This window comes from Panthera leo, chromosome C1 (genome assembly GCF_018350215.1).
Source record: "Panthera leo isolate Ple1 chromosome C1, P.leo_Ple1_pat1.1, whole genome shotgun sequence".
In the NCBI taxonomy this organism is placed as follows: Eukaryota; Metazoa; Chordata; class Mammalia; order Carnivora; family Felidae; genus Panthera; species Panthera leo.
Window position 1 is genome coordinate 34,590,023 of NC_056686.1, and position 14,008 is coordinate 34,604,030.

The 14,008-nt window shown below is 46.9% G+C and overlaps 1 protein-coding gene across 8 annotated transcripts in view; it reads right to left on the reverse strand.

Moving 5' to 3' along the window:
• Positions 1-14,008, reverse strand: part of ERI3 (ERI1 exoribonuclease family member 3) — a 127,920-nt gene that overhangs the window by 78,222 nt on the left and 35,690 nt on the right. For all 8 annotated transcript variants that reach the window (XM_042950773.1, XM_042950778.1, XM_042950776.1 and 5 more), the window contains 2 exons: positions 9,895-9,954; positions 5,526-5,617 (listed from right to left, as the gene is read on the reverse strand). In XM_042950773.1, the coding sequence (XP_042806707.1) occupies positions 5,526-5,617; positions 9,895-9,954 (152 nt within the window). The remainder of the gene's footprint in view (positions 1-5,525; positions 5,618-9,894; positions 9,955-14,008) is intronic.

Consider the following 14,008-nt stretch of genomic DNA (forward strand, 5'->3'; position numbering starts at 1 on the left):
CCTTCCCTACTCAGAAAGAGATGTAGCTCAGTTCCGCTTTGCTAAGCCCTATTTGGCAATGTGTCTAAACACATGCAAACTTAATTAGTTCAGGAGGGGAGCCCAAGCACTTGCAGTGACAGATAAAAGTATCGGGAAATGAGACAAGTCAGGACTGCCAGGGAGTTCTTAGTCAAGCCCCTTCCCCCAGCAGGCTGCTAATCAAAGGTGATGCAGCTCAGAGCTGGGACCAACTGGCACACCCATGGGCAAGGGCAAGGCTTTCATAAGCTTAGTGACATGATGAGATTCCCCCAAGTGCTTCCAAACATACTATAGGATAGAGTATCCAAAATGATACTGGCAGTGGTTTCCTTAAAACAGATCTGAGGACTCATTCATTTGTAGCTCATCAAGGAGGCTCTCAGCCCCAAATCATCCTTCACCACACCTCCTGGCCAACTACGCCCGCATAGCAAAACAAAAATAACAGTGCAGACCTCCACCAACACCAGATCAGGTACCAGCAGCCTAGGGTGTCAGAGAACATCTGCCACTCAGTGCAAACAAAGGAAAGAAAGGCATTCCCACCATATCACAAAGCCATGGGCCATGAAAGACAAAAGCAGATGGTCAGATGGCATAGTGGTTAAACACATGGTTTCTAGAGTCAGAATGCCTAGGTTCAAATCCCTGCCACAAACTTGTATGAGGCCTTGACAAATAACTTACCTCTCTGGGCTGCAGTTTCCTCATCATTTATTTAAGGAAAAAAAAAAAAGGGTTATAAAAAGAATTTATTCCTTAAGATTGTGGTAGAATTAAATGAGATTGTCTAAATAGCAGAGCAGAACTCCTGGTATATAATAAGTGCTCAATAAGTGCTGACTATCTTTATTATCTAATATAAAACTTCCAGAGCAATCCCAGCCCTCAGTCTTGGAAGGCACAAATCTCTCAGAGAAAGCCCTTCACCCTGCTCCTAAGACCAAACTCCTCCATGGCCCAGGCCTATGGGCCATCTTACCCAGTACCCACCATGGAGGGAGGACCCAACACCCACTACTGGCAGTGAGAAAATCCAGGAACAACTTGCATTAACAGCACAGTTCAACCTTTCACACTGCAGGAAGGCCTAAGATTTCTTCTTCTGTTCCGTTCTCCCTGAATCTACCTTCCATCGATCCTCTGTCATTCTTCCTAAGTACGGATTCCATAGGCCCACTCCATTACTTAGCTGTCATTTGTTCAACAAATATTTATTGAAATACTACATGTCAAACATTGTCCAAAGTTATAATGGTGCCCACAATCTAGTGAAAGATACAGATAAGTAGAATTTATACAATTCCAAGTATAAGTAAATACATTCCAGAAACACACAGGAAGGCACCTAGAAAATGTCGTTAAGATGGATCCTAAGGGGGATGCCTGGTGGCTCAGTCGGTTAAGCGTCCAACTTCGGCTCAGGTCATGATCTCACAGTTCGTGGGTTTGAGCCCCGTGTTGGGCTCTGTGCTGACAGTTCAGAGCCTGGAGCCTGCTTTTGATTCTGTGTCTCCCTTTCTCTCTGTTCCTCCCCTGCTCACGCTCTCTCTCTCTCTCTCTTAAAAATAAATAAACATTAAAAAATTTTTTTTAAAGATGGATCCTAAGGAACTGGCTAGCTAGAGCATCTGACTGGGGTCAGGGAGATGAGGTTAGAGAAGTAAGCAAGAGCCTTGAGGCCTCAATAAACTGTGTGACTTTGCCGTAAGAGCAAGAGGAAGCCTTGAAAGTATTGCGCGGAGGTGTGACATAATTTGCTGCAATTAGGAGAATGGCACAAAAGAAGTAAAACTGGGGTCAGAAAGACTAGAGCACTTTTGTATTCCAAAAAGAATATGATGACCTGAACTAGGGCAGTGGTAGCAGGGATGGAAAGAAGGCAATGACTTTGAGAAACCTCTGGCAAGAAGAATCAACAAGAGTTGGCAATTAATTGGTTGTGACTAGAGAAAAGGAATCAAGGATGAGTCTCGGGTTTCTGACAGAAATACCAGGTAGAGGTTCCAGTCACAACTTGAGAGCAAGTTGGAGGACTAGGTGTTGGGAGAAAGATGACACCTGAGCTTTAAGGGGACTGTGGGCACCTAGGTGGAGAAACGGAATCAGTAGCTGGATGTGAAAGCTTGGAGTTCAGATGGCAGATAAAGCAGATTGCTTTTCTCCAGCAGGATCTCTGCTGCCATGTCAAAGCTGGAACCTACAGAGGCATTCCCTGCCTGGGTAGGCAGAGAAGACAGAAAATTGGTGAAAGAACACTAAACCCCAAGAGGAGCTTCAAGAACCATGAGGTAAGGCAAAGGAAAGGTAGGTCAGGTAGGGAGGCAAGCTGACCCAGGGTCGAAGCCATAACAAGTGTCATTTCTTAAGCAAGTTGAGAAGGAAAATTAAATCCATGCCCACTAAATTAAAACCCACCTCGGCAGGATCTGTGACTACAGCATCAAAGCCCACAGAGTATCAACTCATCTGGCTTTGACAAAAGATGGACACAAAATGATTCTGTCGGGACGGGAGCAGATTTCTTTTCTCCAGTGGGATTTCCGCTGCCACTTCAGTTCCCATTTCTCAGTGCCTCACTAATCAGGCCCTTTCCAACAAAAGTGATGTGAAGCTGGTTGGGGGTGGGTGTTGGGAGAGAGGGGAAGGGCAGCAATGAGAAGGAGCCATGGCTCCAGAAAACTAGAGTGGGAAATGAAAATATTTTCTGAATTCCTTAGACTTAGTTAAGTCTGAAAATGGATGTCAAAATAAGAAGTAAGCCACATACTAACAAGTTGCGGGTGTCAATTTAACACCACCCTTGTCAGGCTCATCAGCAGCCTTTACCAGGCGCATAAAAAGGTGATGGCTCTGACGAGAGCCATCTGACGAGAGGTTCCAGGAACACCGATAAGCTGTGCACTGTCACGCAGCACTACTTAGGTTTCCTCTCTGGCTGTTTTTATTTTGTTACACATTTAATTAAGAGCCTTCCCAGCAGTTATGCGGAGTCCTGCTTCTAAAAGGCAGCCACAAAGCTCTCCTCCCCCCAACTCCTGCCACCTGACATCTGCTTCCCTCTTGCACATTCTTTTTCAGAGCTTCACTGGCCTTTTCAATACAAACCCAAACCAGCTACCAAAGTCTCCGCAACCCATCTCTTTTAGAAGCAACATGGCCTTAGAGTTCAATTCTGTGTAGCTATGAATCTCTACCATTTTGGGCCTCAGGTGTAAATACTATTTTGCGTTTTGCCTCTATAAAAGGGAGATACCACCTTCTACCAGGGAAGATAGTTAGAAGGACTGAATGAGATATGGTACATGCTCATTAAAATTTGGTTTGTTTTCCTGTATGTTTGGATTCAATAACCCAATCCCTCTTCTTGATTACATCATTTTTTGTGAAGATTCAAAGCAGCCTCCTGAGACACCAAAATCTGTTCTGGGCCCACTGGGCTAAACTGGTGCTGCAGGCCAGAATGGGCCAAAGAAGACAACATCCTCTGAAATTCCCTCTTCTTCTTATGGAGAAACCAACTCCAAGCTTAGGAGGCCCGGCCAGATAGTCCCTGCATGCATGCACAGGGAAGTTTTCATATACACATGTATGCACGTGCCATTCACAGTTAATGCAGAACATTCTGAAATGAAATGTGGGTGCCTGGGATATGAACACACCAAAGAGTGAAAACCACTGGAAGAGTGGGAGTCCTGGGAGGTTATCTGGAGAAACTAGGCCTCTGGACTAGGCTACATGAGCCCCAGATGCTAGGTATCAGCCTGAACCTTGCCACCCCAAATAGCTTCTCTTGTGCTGCTGAAATCCACCTAAATCCCTTCTCTGCTTCAAGTGCTCAGAGCTTTCCAAGATGCCATAAATAAGAACAACAGCCTTCCTCCTCCTCACCTTCTCCATGGAACCCTCCCCTCATTCATATCTGCTTCCAGATCCAGCCTCCATAATTTCCCTGACACATGAGTGTCATCTGGGAGCACAAAGATCCTTTGGAGCTCTGGGAGTCATGTGCACACACCTAGACGTATGCGGTCAATGTGTGTACATGACCTAAAGGATATGGAGATGAGGTGTGTGGGTGTATATGTGATCTGGGCTTGTTCCTCCTCCTGTCTCACTTAGGGAGTTGGTGTCCTGTAGCAGTCTTGACATCCACCTGAATGCATAACTTCACCTCAATACCTAGCATCCAAAAGGCATAAAGAAGGACCTAGTTAAGAGGATAATACCTAATTTGCTAGGAAATGTTACTCCAGAGCCACTATTCCCCACCCCCCACCAATACCCCACCCTATGCACGAAGCTTGTGTGCACACGCGTACACACACATGCATGCGCGCGTGCACACGCGCGCGCGCACACACACACACACACACACACACACACACAGAATGCTTGCTATTGCCTTCGGTCACAAAGAACACAGAGGTATCGATTCTATCAATCCTCAGCAAACAGTGCCCCCACCACCTCCACCCCGCTTTAGCTCCCTGGGGGCTGTCTGAAGCCAGGTATCCATAAGGATAGACAAGAGGCAAAAGTGTCAACCCGGCAAAGGAACCAGTTCTGTCTTCTATAACCAGGGCAGGACCGAGAGACAAAGGATAAAAAGCAGTGGGGACAAAGGAGGGACAAGGAGGCTGGGGACTTGGAGAGCTCCCTATAAGCAGCCCTCTCTCATTCCACCACTGGGCCCTCAGTTGAATCATCAGGGCTTTGTATTCCAGATAAAAGGGTAGGATGCCATAATGGCTAAGAGAAAGGACCCTGGAGTCAGGTTGCCTGGGTTTGAATCCTGGCTCTGTGTGTTCTTGGGTAAGTTACTTAACCACTCTGTGCCTTAATTTTCTTATCCATAAAACAGGAATAAGAGTACCAGCGTTTATTAATGAGTTACTATTTCTAAAGCACTAAGAGTAGTAAATGCTATATATTTGGTTTAAAAAAAAAAAAGGATCTGGGGCACCTTGATGGCTCAGTCAGTTAAGCACCTAATTCTTGATTTCAGCTCAGGTCATGATCTCATGGTTGTGAGATTGAGCCCCACATTGGGCTCCATGCTGGACCTAAGGCCTGCTTAAGATTCTCTCTCTCTCTCTCTCTCTCAAAAAAGAAAAGAAAAGAAAAGAAAAAGAATCTTCTTTTAACCCCTTCCTCTCCTCCCCTTCCTTCCTTCCTTCCTTCCTTCCTTCCTTCCTTCCTTCCTTCCAGGACAATAAGTAACCCCACAACTGGAAGGGCTGTCCTGAGCAGTGGGACCTGGCAAAGGCCAAAAGGCCCCGACAACAGCAATCCCAGTAGGGTCCTTGACTTGTCTACTATTCCTTGTTCCAGAGGCAGAAGGCACGGATCCCAGCCCTCTTCCCACCTTGGCAGCCCCAAAGATCCAGACACTCCCTGACTCAGCTGCCCTGTAGGCTTGGATGTGTAAGCCTGTGAAAGGAAGACCTGGCCCCACAGATTCCAAGCCCTGACAGCAAAGTAGTCCTTCTTGTACTCACATGACTTTCAAGTCCCAGTCTCCACAGGTGACAAAAATTGACTTGACGTTTGGATCTAAGAGGCCTTCCTTCGCCATCCACTCATCGACCCTCTGAAAAGTACACAACAAGAACAGATGAGATTTCCCTCTTTTTTTTCTTCCTGAGTCTGTGAAGAGCCACAACAGTGAAACGCAGATAAGCTGCTTGTAATCAGAGCAGGAAAAATCTGTAATCTTATCCAGCCATGGCTCTGCTCTGGGCTCTCAGCCTTGGCTCAGGGCTGTGGGGGCACAGGGAGGACAATCCCTGCAGGAAGATCCACAAGCCCAAGTGGGGGGAGGAGGGAGTCTCTCCACTGTCCCACTGCCTGCTCCAGACAGGATAAGGACATATCCCAGTAGGCTGGTCCTCAAAAGCAGAGCCTAGCACAGACACAGGTTGCCCTGGGCCATGAGAACAGGCTGGAAGGAGGCCTCAAGGAGGGACTCCAATCCACAGGTTTCTTCATTCACTCACTCATTTCATCCTCCTACCAAACGTTTATTAACCACATTTATGAATTTGGTGATTCCCCCCAATGAAAGTAAAGTTAATCTTCACCGTGAGTCTAGCAAAAAAAGCTCCCTTGCTGGGCTGGAACCCCTTCTTGATCTCTGGGATAGCACTGCCTGCTTTAGTTACTAAAAGCTCATAAACTGGCCCCAGACTTCATGTTTCTCCTCTCCTGGTTGAGGATTCAGATTCAAATTCAAATTCGGTGGACTCTATTGAAGGCTGAGCTCAATTCCTAGACAGAGATAAAAACTGTTCCTAAACATGCTATAAGTATTTCTTTCCCTTCATCCCTTTGATCAGTTTTATTATTTGCACTCACATTGCAAGTACAAACATTAAAATCAGTATATAATGAGAGAATTATCATAAAGAATTCATGAAATATTGCCTATTTTTCAGAAGATCCCAGGCATGGGGTGAGACTATAGCAGATCACCATTGCTCCACTCATGCAGAAGGATTAGTTTTTAAAGGCAAAGAAGCTAGAAACATAGGATTGAAAGTCAGACACATCTGGGTTCTAACCCTGACTCTTCCATATCCTGGCTGTGTCACTGATGGGAAGTCATTTAAAAGTCATTTAATCTCTCTGAACTTCAGTTTCCTTCATCTATAAAATGAGGCAGATGACTAACCTTACAGGGTTGTTTTGAGAATTAAATGTAATAAGGTATTAAGTGCCTACCACAAAACAGACAGTAGGCTGAGAAGGCAAGAAAGGCAGATCATCATAATACAATATAATAGATGCAACCATGGAGAAGTGAACAGAATGCTATAGGACCAAGAGGACGAAGTGGCTAGCTCTATCTTTTACAGGGTAAAGAGTCAGAAAGGAAGGCTTCACAAAGAAGACAACTGAACTTGGGATTCTGTGGTTGGGTTTGCTTGACAGGATGGAACACAGGAAAAGATGCTACAGGCAGAGGCAAAGGCACACGCACAATCATTTTGTATTTGAGAAGCAATTATGTGCTTAACGTCTGCCCTCCCCACCAGACTATAAACACCATGAAGGCAGGGAATCTTATTTGTCTTATTCACTGTCTTAATCCCTAATCTACTGCAGTACCTTCTCACAAGATACCTACTGATTTACTGAAATATGAGTAGGGAATAGTGTGACCAATGTCTACAGTGTGTAGAAAGAACGGACAGGAAATGAGGCTGGGGGCTAGGTTAAGCCAGACTGTGAAGACTCCAGCAAGTAATGGAGAGTCCATGGAAATCTTGAAGTAAGATGACTTCTAGCAGGTATAGGCTGGCTCCCCAGACATCTCAGAGATCCTGGAGGCCTGGTCCACACTGACACAGTCTTTGAGTAGGGCCAAGGATCCTATGTGGTTCCACGGCTAGAGCAGTCCCACTCCCAGGAGGTCAGAGCTGCTCCCTGAGCCAGACTGTGCTGATCCTCTTCATAGTCTGTACACCAGAGAATCCCTCTCGGGCCAAGAGTCTCTGCAGCAAGCTACATTCTGGACCTTCCACTGCTGAATGGCTTGTCTCCCCATCCAGTATGGCCCACTTGCACAGATGAACACGCACACTTGTATACCCTTTCCCAAGACTTTACAGAAGAGGTAAGGCAAACCTGGAGCTCCCTATGTCAGCTAACCTTGTTCCAGCTCACTGGCCTTAAATCCCCAAGGGAAGTGCCCCATCTTCCAGGGGGGCTCTTCAATGCCGCAACTCCTGCACAGTGCTCTTAGATAAGAGCAAGACAGGACTGTCAGGAGCCAATGCTCAGCAAGACCAAGCCTTCCCCATGAGAAGCACTTAATACTCACAGGGGGTCCTTCAGAAGCTTAGGACATAGGCCATTCACTCATGTGATAGATATTTAGTGAAAACATTCCACTGTGAGCCTGTCCAGGGAAGAGATACTACATTTGGAATAAAGTCTGCCCTTTTCCTTCCCCCTATGCTTGAATGGATAAAGAGCTAGAGGAACCACTGAGAAGACCCCCAATCAGCTGGGCTAGCCCTCCCAGCTACAGAAGGTCTAGCTTGAGTCCTACTTGGACCAAATTAGTCAGGCAAACATCTAGCTGGCCACCTGCTCAGGGACTTGGTTAGGACAAGAAGTTAGCTTTTTAGCTGTGTGACCAACTCAGGGCTAATGGGACAAAGCAGAGCCTATTCTAGTCTCCTTGCCAGAGACTCCCTATTCAGGCTAATGCCAGGAATCTTCCCTCTTTACCCACACAGTGTGCTGAAGTAGCTTCCTGGGTGAGACTCAGAATCCTCTGAGCACCCTGCTCCAGGCTGGCCTGGGGTTAGCAGGAGGAAGCCTCCTGAAGACCACAGGTCCCTGGCAACCAGCACCACTGAAGAAAAAAAATCCCGTAATTTCAACAGCCCTAGTTTGGTGCTGGCCTACAGCAGGCATCTTCCTTTTAGGATCCTGGCCAGAGACATTCCAAGAAAAAAAAGCTGCCTGCTCTCTGGCCTCTGTCAGATGCTAGGCCCTGGCTGGGACATAGGAAAGGATGGGTCCCCTTTTTCTCCTTGAATCCGGTCTTACAGGGTGCAATCCATGCTAAGGGGCCCCCTCAATCATAGGAGTTAATCTCTCCTGAAAAAAAGAGGGTCAGTGGGGCTGGGGGACACCTCAGAGCTCATCTTATTTTCTCCCAATCTATTGCAGGTACCCTAATGCTGACCCTACCCAGAGCTTGACCAGTCACAGAGCCTAGGCTTATACACTCCCAGGAACAGAGAGCACACCTGCCACTAGGTGAGCCTAAATCTGACTCCATCCTGAGGAGCCCCAGGAAATTCAGTCTGCATTTCTCTTTCCCATGGGGCAGAATCTCTTGGCTAAATAAAGAGATCTTCCTCCCTCTCCCTGCCACCATCCAACTTCCTCTAGGCTGCCTACCTCCAATGCAGATGTGCCCTGCTATCCCCCCAACACTCTGCTTTCTCTTGTGCTTTGATAGGGGCTAAGCTTTGGGTTTATTGGTCTTAAAGATAAATAAAGCACCAAATGAGATCCACAGGCTTTTTCTCTTCTCCCCTCCCTCTAGAGAGGAGGGAGGGGGAGGGGGACCTTCTCCCTTGGTGAAAACCCCCAGGCCAGAAGGGGTGGGAGACTAGCTGAGGCCAAGCATAGCCCTTCTTTATTCCCTCAGGCTGGAGCACAAGAAGTAGCATCTTAACCTTTTCTAGCTCCCCGAGGAGAACATCCTAGAAGTGTGGTCTCTGCCAAGGGTTCTAAAGCCTTTAATTTGATTTCCCTCACATAGGCAATTGTTGTAATTATTCTGATTAGGAATCATTACCCAGTGCAGCCTGTGCACCCCTGACAGGCACAACGCATCCAGCGGCAAGCTGCAGTGGGGCAGGCGGGCCCAGCCGCACCTCCTGGAGGAGCTGACAGCAAACAAAAGCCATCGATGGGGAGTTCTGGGTGAGTTAATGAAGTGCTCACATGCCACAGGAAGCCCACACTAAAGCTAAACAAAAACACCTCCAGTCCCCAGGGCTAGTCCTGCAGTGCCACAGCTCAGCCCCCCCTACTCCCTGACCCGCCCAGCACAGGCTGCCAATGCCGCCCAGCAGAGGGCCAGGGACCAGGAGGGGGTGGGGAGCCCTGTGAGGATCTCAGGGCAGCACTCGGACATCTTGCCAGTAACCCTGATGGGAACAGCTGGAGATGACAGATCAATGGTTCAATACTCTCAACAGCATGTCACTGATGTGACAGCAAATGTTATTCTAATCAAGCCATAATCATAGTCAAATTACACGGCTACATTCTCAGGAGGGGAGGGAGAGAAAGGCAGCAGGAAAGGGTCAGAGGTCAGGAATTAAAGGTCATTCAACCTACCTCCAGTACTTGCTGCAGGCTTGGCTGACCATCCACCATAGCTTGAATAATCCCGGTGAGCTGAAAGGAAAGAGAAATAGCCAATAGGTGGAACCGGAGGGCATAGGGTTTCAAAACTGGACTGGATCCTTTCTTTCTGTTTTTCTCCTTCTACTGTAAAAGATTCTGGTGTGCACTGCTTTAGGCTCAGAATCTGACAGAAGCCTTGGGAATAAGGTCCCAGGATACAAGGTGAATTCCCCCTGCCCTGAGAGGGGGATACACACCTACATACTGACCACAGGGTGTGTTTCATACCTATTTCAGCTTTTACTTTGAAAAAAAACCTGATTTTATGTATCTTTTGTATTCAATAGGCTCAATAACTCCCTACAAATTACAGTCTAAAGTCAATTCACCTCCAAGCTTCACAGAAGTTCCCAGAGAACTTGGAGAATACTTGCACAGGACAGCCATACTTGGGTTCTGATGTCCAGCATTTCCCCCTGTAACATCAGTGAAGAGCCAGGGGAGCCCCACAGGCATCTACCCTTCACCCTAAATACCTGGGCCCTCAACACCAACTAGGCAAGTAAGAAATAGACACCTTTAACTTAATGCAGATGAAAAGGCCTAATGTATGAATCTGCTCTAGAGAATTTCTGACTCACGAGCCTATGCTACACCCAGGTCAGGCCTAGCTTCAAACAAGCTTGTTGCTTTGCATTGTTTGGAAGTGAAAATATCCCTCGGACACAGACTAGGACAGACTGCCTCAGGGATCTGAGGCAGGAGGCCCCTATCCATAGACTTGGATCCAGCAGGAAATCACCATGCCCAATGTGCCCCTGGCTACTTCCACAGAGAGCAGCATCTCAGGCTTGCTTGGGAACTTCTTTTTTTTTTTTGTAAGTGTTGGGGGGGGGGGGATTAAACTCCAATTAAACTATAATTACATTTAATGAATATCAAATACCCAAATCACAGGAACCGCTGGCTCTAAGAGGGAAGGTTATTTTCTCGTAGTGACTTACATGGAATGGTAATACACACCTTTTAGGGAAGAAATTTTCATTTTAAGAACGCTGAGTTCCTCTAGGTGGGTTTCTGTAGTTCATCAAGTCATTATTAGGTGGTATTTTAAGGAAGTGTAAGGACACAGCCACTCTATTTTATATTCCAGAAACTGTTTTTATATTAATCTGTATTTTAATTGGGTAACAGCTGCTGCCTACAGACTTCCCATGGTCTAAAAGGAAAATAAATTAGAAAGATTAACTACACTGTTGTTTCGCAAGGCTTTAACCCACAGCATGCCCACCCGGCTGGCACCTCCACACCCTTTCCTTGCTTGGGAGACCAAAGAACTGCCCAGCAGAGGGAGGGCCTGAGCCAAAAAGAAGAAGAGTTGGTCTGCTGAGGGGTGAGAGTGGAGGGTTAGGGTGAGGAAGAGCTCTGGGTCAGCAGCTTTCATCTTAGAGTGCCAAGACTCCTCCATTTATTTAGTCAACAGCTATTCATGGACAGCCTACAATGTGCCAGACTCCATTCTAAGAACTAGGAATCCAGCCATGAGGAAAAACATGAAAACCCTGCCCTCATGGAATCTGTGTTCTTCTTGGCAGCCCCTCCTCTTCCCAGTCCAGCCAGCACCCACAGCCACACATTCAGCAGGCAGTTGCCCTGTGTTTTGCCTCAGGCACACAGGGGCCAGAGCCCAGAGTAGGCTTGTTGCCAACTCCAGGTCCAACATCCAGATGACTGACTAGCACCCATGCATCCACTGCTCTTCTTTCTGGTCCAGCTTCTCTCCTGCTTGGTTCTTCCAGAGCCAAGTCACGTCCTCAAGCTTGGAGCTGGGACTTAGGGTCAGGACTATCCTGGAAAACCTACAGCCACTCTTACTTCTTGGAAAGCTCTGGGGTCTGTGTGCCAGTCTCATGTCTAGTCTGAGTCTTCTGGGACAAGGTTAGGTCTACGACTTCTGACTCCTACCAAGGGTCACTCAGATGAGGTGAATACTGAAGGGCTTCCAGAAGGACTCGCAGAAGAAACCAATGGGTACCCTTGCCAAGAGCCCTCCCTCCTTGGAAATGGGACTTAGGTCAGCATCTATGTACTCTACAAGCACCTACTCTGGGCCCAGGAAAATCACTAATGCGGAGAGAGAAAATCACTCTACTATAAAGGAAAACCAGGGCACTGCTCTCCAGGATCTCCCTCTATAGGCTAGGCCCGCCTCTTCAACCCTGGTGGTAGTGGGTAGGGCTCCAGGGTCCTGGGGCTTTCTCACACTCCTATCCGGTGGTCAGCAGTCCTAGAATCATCAGCCTGAGGGGGGCCTAGTGAGCTCAGCTCCCTCTCTATCTGGGTGTTTCTAGAGCACTTGTGGTTCAGCAAGACATGGCTTACAGCTGAATTCCTAAAGGGCATGAACTCACCCCCAGAGACACAGAGTCTTGAGCTATTGGTTCAGCTAGAGGCATCCTTCCAGGAGGAGGCCTCACTCCTCTGTATTAATGCTTCTAAGGATGGACTACATCTTATCAGCTCTACCAAGGCACTAGATGAAGAGACTGTGGAATTAGGAACATTAGTCCATGCACCTGACAACCTATAAGACATCTCTAAGACCTACACGAGAAGCCATGAGGGAGAGAGCCAATTTAATACAAATAAATATTGGAAAGTTCTACCTTAGGCATAACTTAAATCCTTCCTGTTGCAGTTTAAACCCAATCTCACTTGGGTTAATATATATTTGTAAAAAGCTTTCACATCCTCACAATGAAAGGTACTAGAGCAAAGCCAAGTATTATTAAGCTGAGAACCAGGGCTCACAGGCTAAACAGAGCTCAGAGACCTTAACCACTTAAAGCTGGAGAGGTGAGAGGAAGAATTAATGTGTGCTCTGTGGCTCCTTTCACCAAGGGATTACAGATTAACTCCCGCTTCTCCAGACTCGGAAACCACAAGGCGAGGGCTTTTGACCCTGACTGATAACATGACTGGTTACTGAGATCCCCTACCCACACAAGGGCTTTGTCCAGGAACAAGCTGGCTTCATCATAAACACTGGCAACTACAGGAAGCAGCCCAGGACACTCAGTGCCAATAGAATGTCAGCATCCAGCCTTTCTCCTTTCACAGTTTATCTCCAACACAATCGTATTCTGACACCAAGACAGTTTGTTGATTACATAAGCACTTGTCTCTGGTGTGCAATCTGATAATCAGACCCACTCTTTCTCCTCAGACAAAGAGACCAATAAATCTCAGCCTTTATAAGTACAGGTGCAAGACAAAGCCCTTTACTGGAATTTAGCAAAATGGGTATTTTTTCTAGTTTTTTTTTTTTTTTTTTTTTTTTCCCCAAGACAATGACAACAACAACAAAAAAGACTACACACGGTCAGGGACTGTGCAGCAGCCCAGCTGCTAGAGGCAGAGATCTGATGAGCTGGAGCAGATTTTAGAGGTGGTAGGGAAAGGGCTTGGGAAGGAATGAAACATGTCTCATCCTGTCTCTATCAGAAATAAGTCTCCAGGCAGACTATCAACGGGGACTAAGAAAGAATCTCAAGCAGGCTAATAACATGTCCATTACACAGAGCAGTAAGAGTGTCTATATGTGGGCTACAGACCCACTCAAGGCAGAATGCCTCTTCCTGCCGAGCCTGTCTCTCCCCCCACACAAGCATGTGCTCATATGTGTACTCACGTGTCACAGGCATGCATGCATGCACACACACAGGCACACAGACCAGGGTTCTTAAGAACTTCTTGTGCACAAGAGAAAATCCTACTAGAGGAACTGCTGAGGCACAATCCACAGGTTTTGAGTTGTTCCTCACACTTACTAAGGAAAAAATTTCCTCTGATTATGATGATCTCTATCTCTACCCCAAAGGCAGCTACTGTCATGCTGGATTAGGCCCCACAATGATGGCTCCCATCCTTTGTCCATGCCTCTCTCTACATTACAACTCCATCTGGTATGGAGACAGAGCAACATTTGGATGATCTGAGGTTTTCCAAAGAAGACTTCACTTACTCAAAAGAGAGTCAGCAGTACAGTTACTTGGGGTCAGGGGTGGCAGGGAGAAAGGTGTGGCTGAATAGCTCTTTAACAATA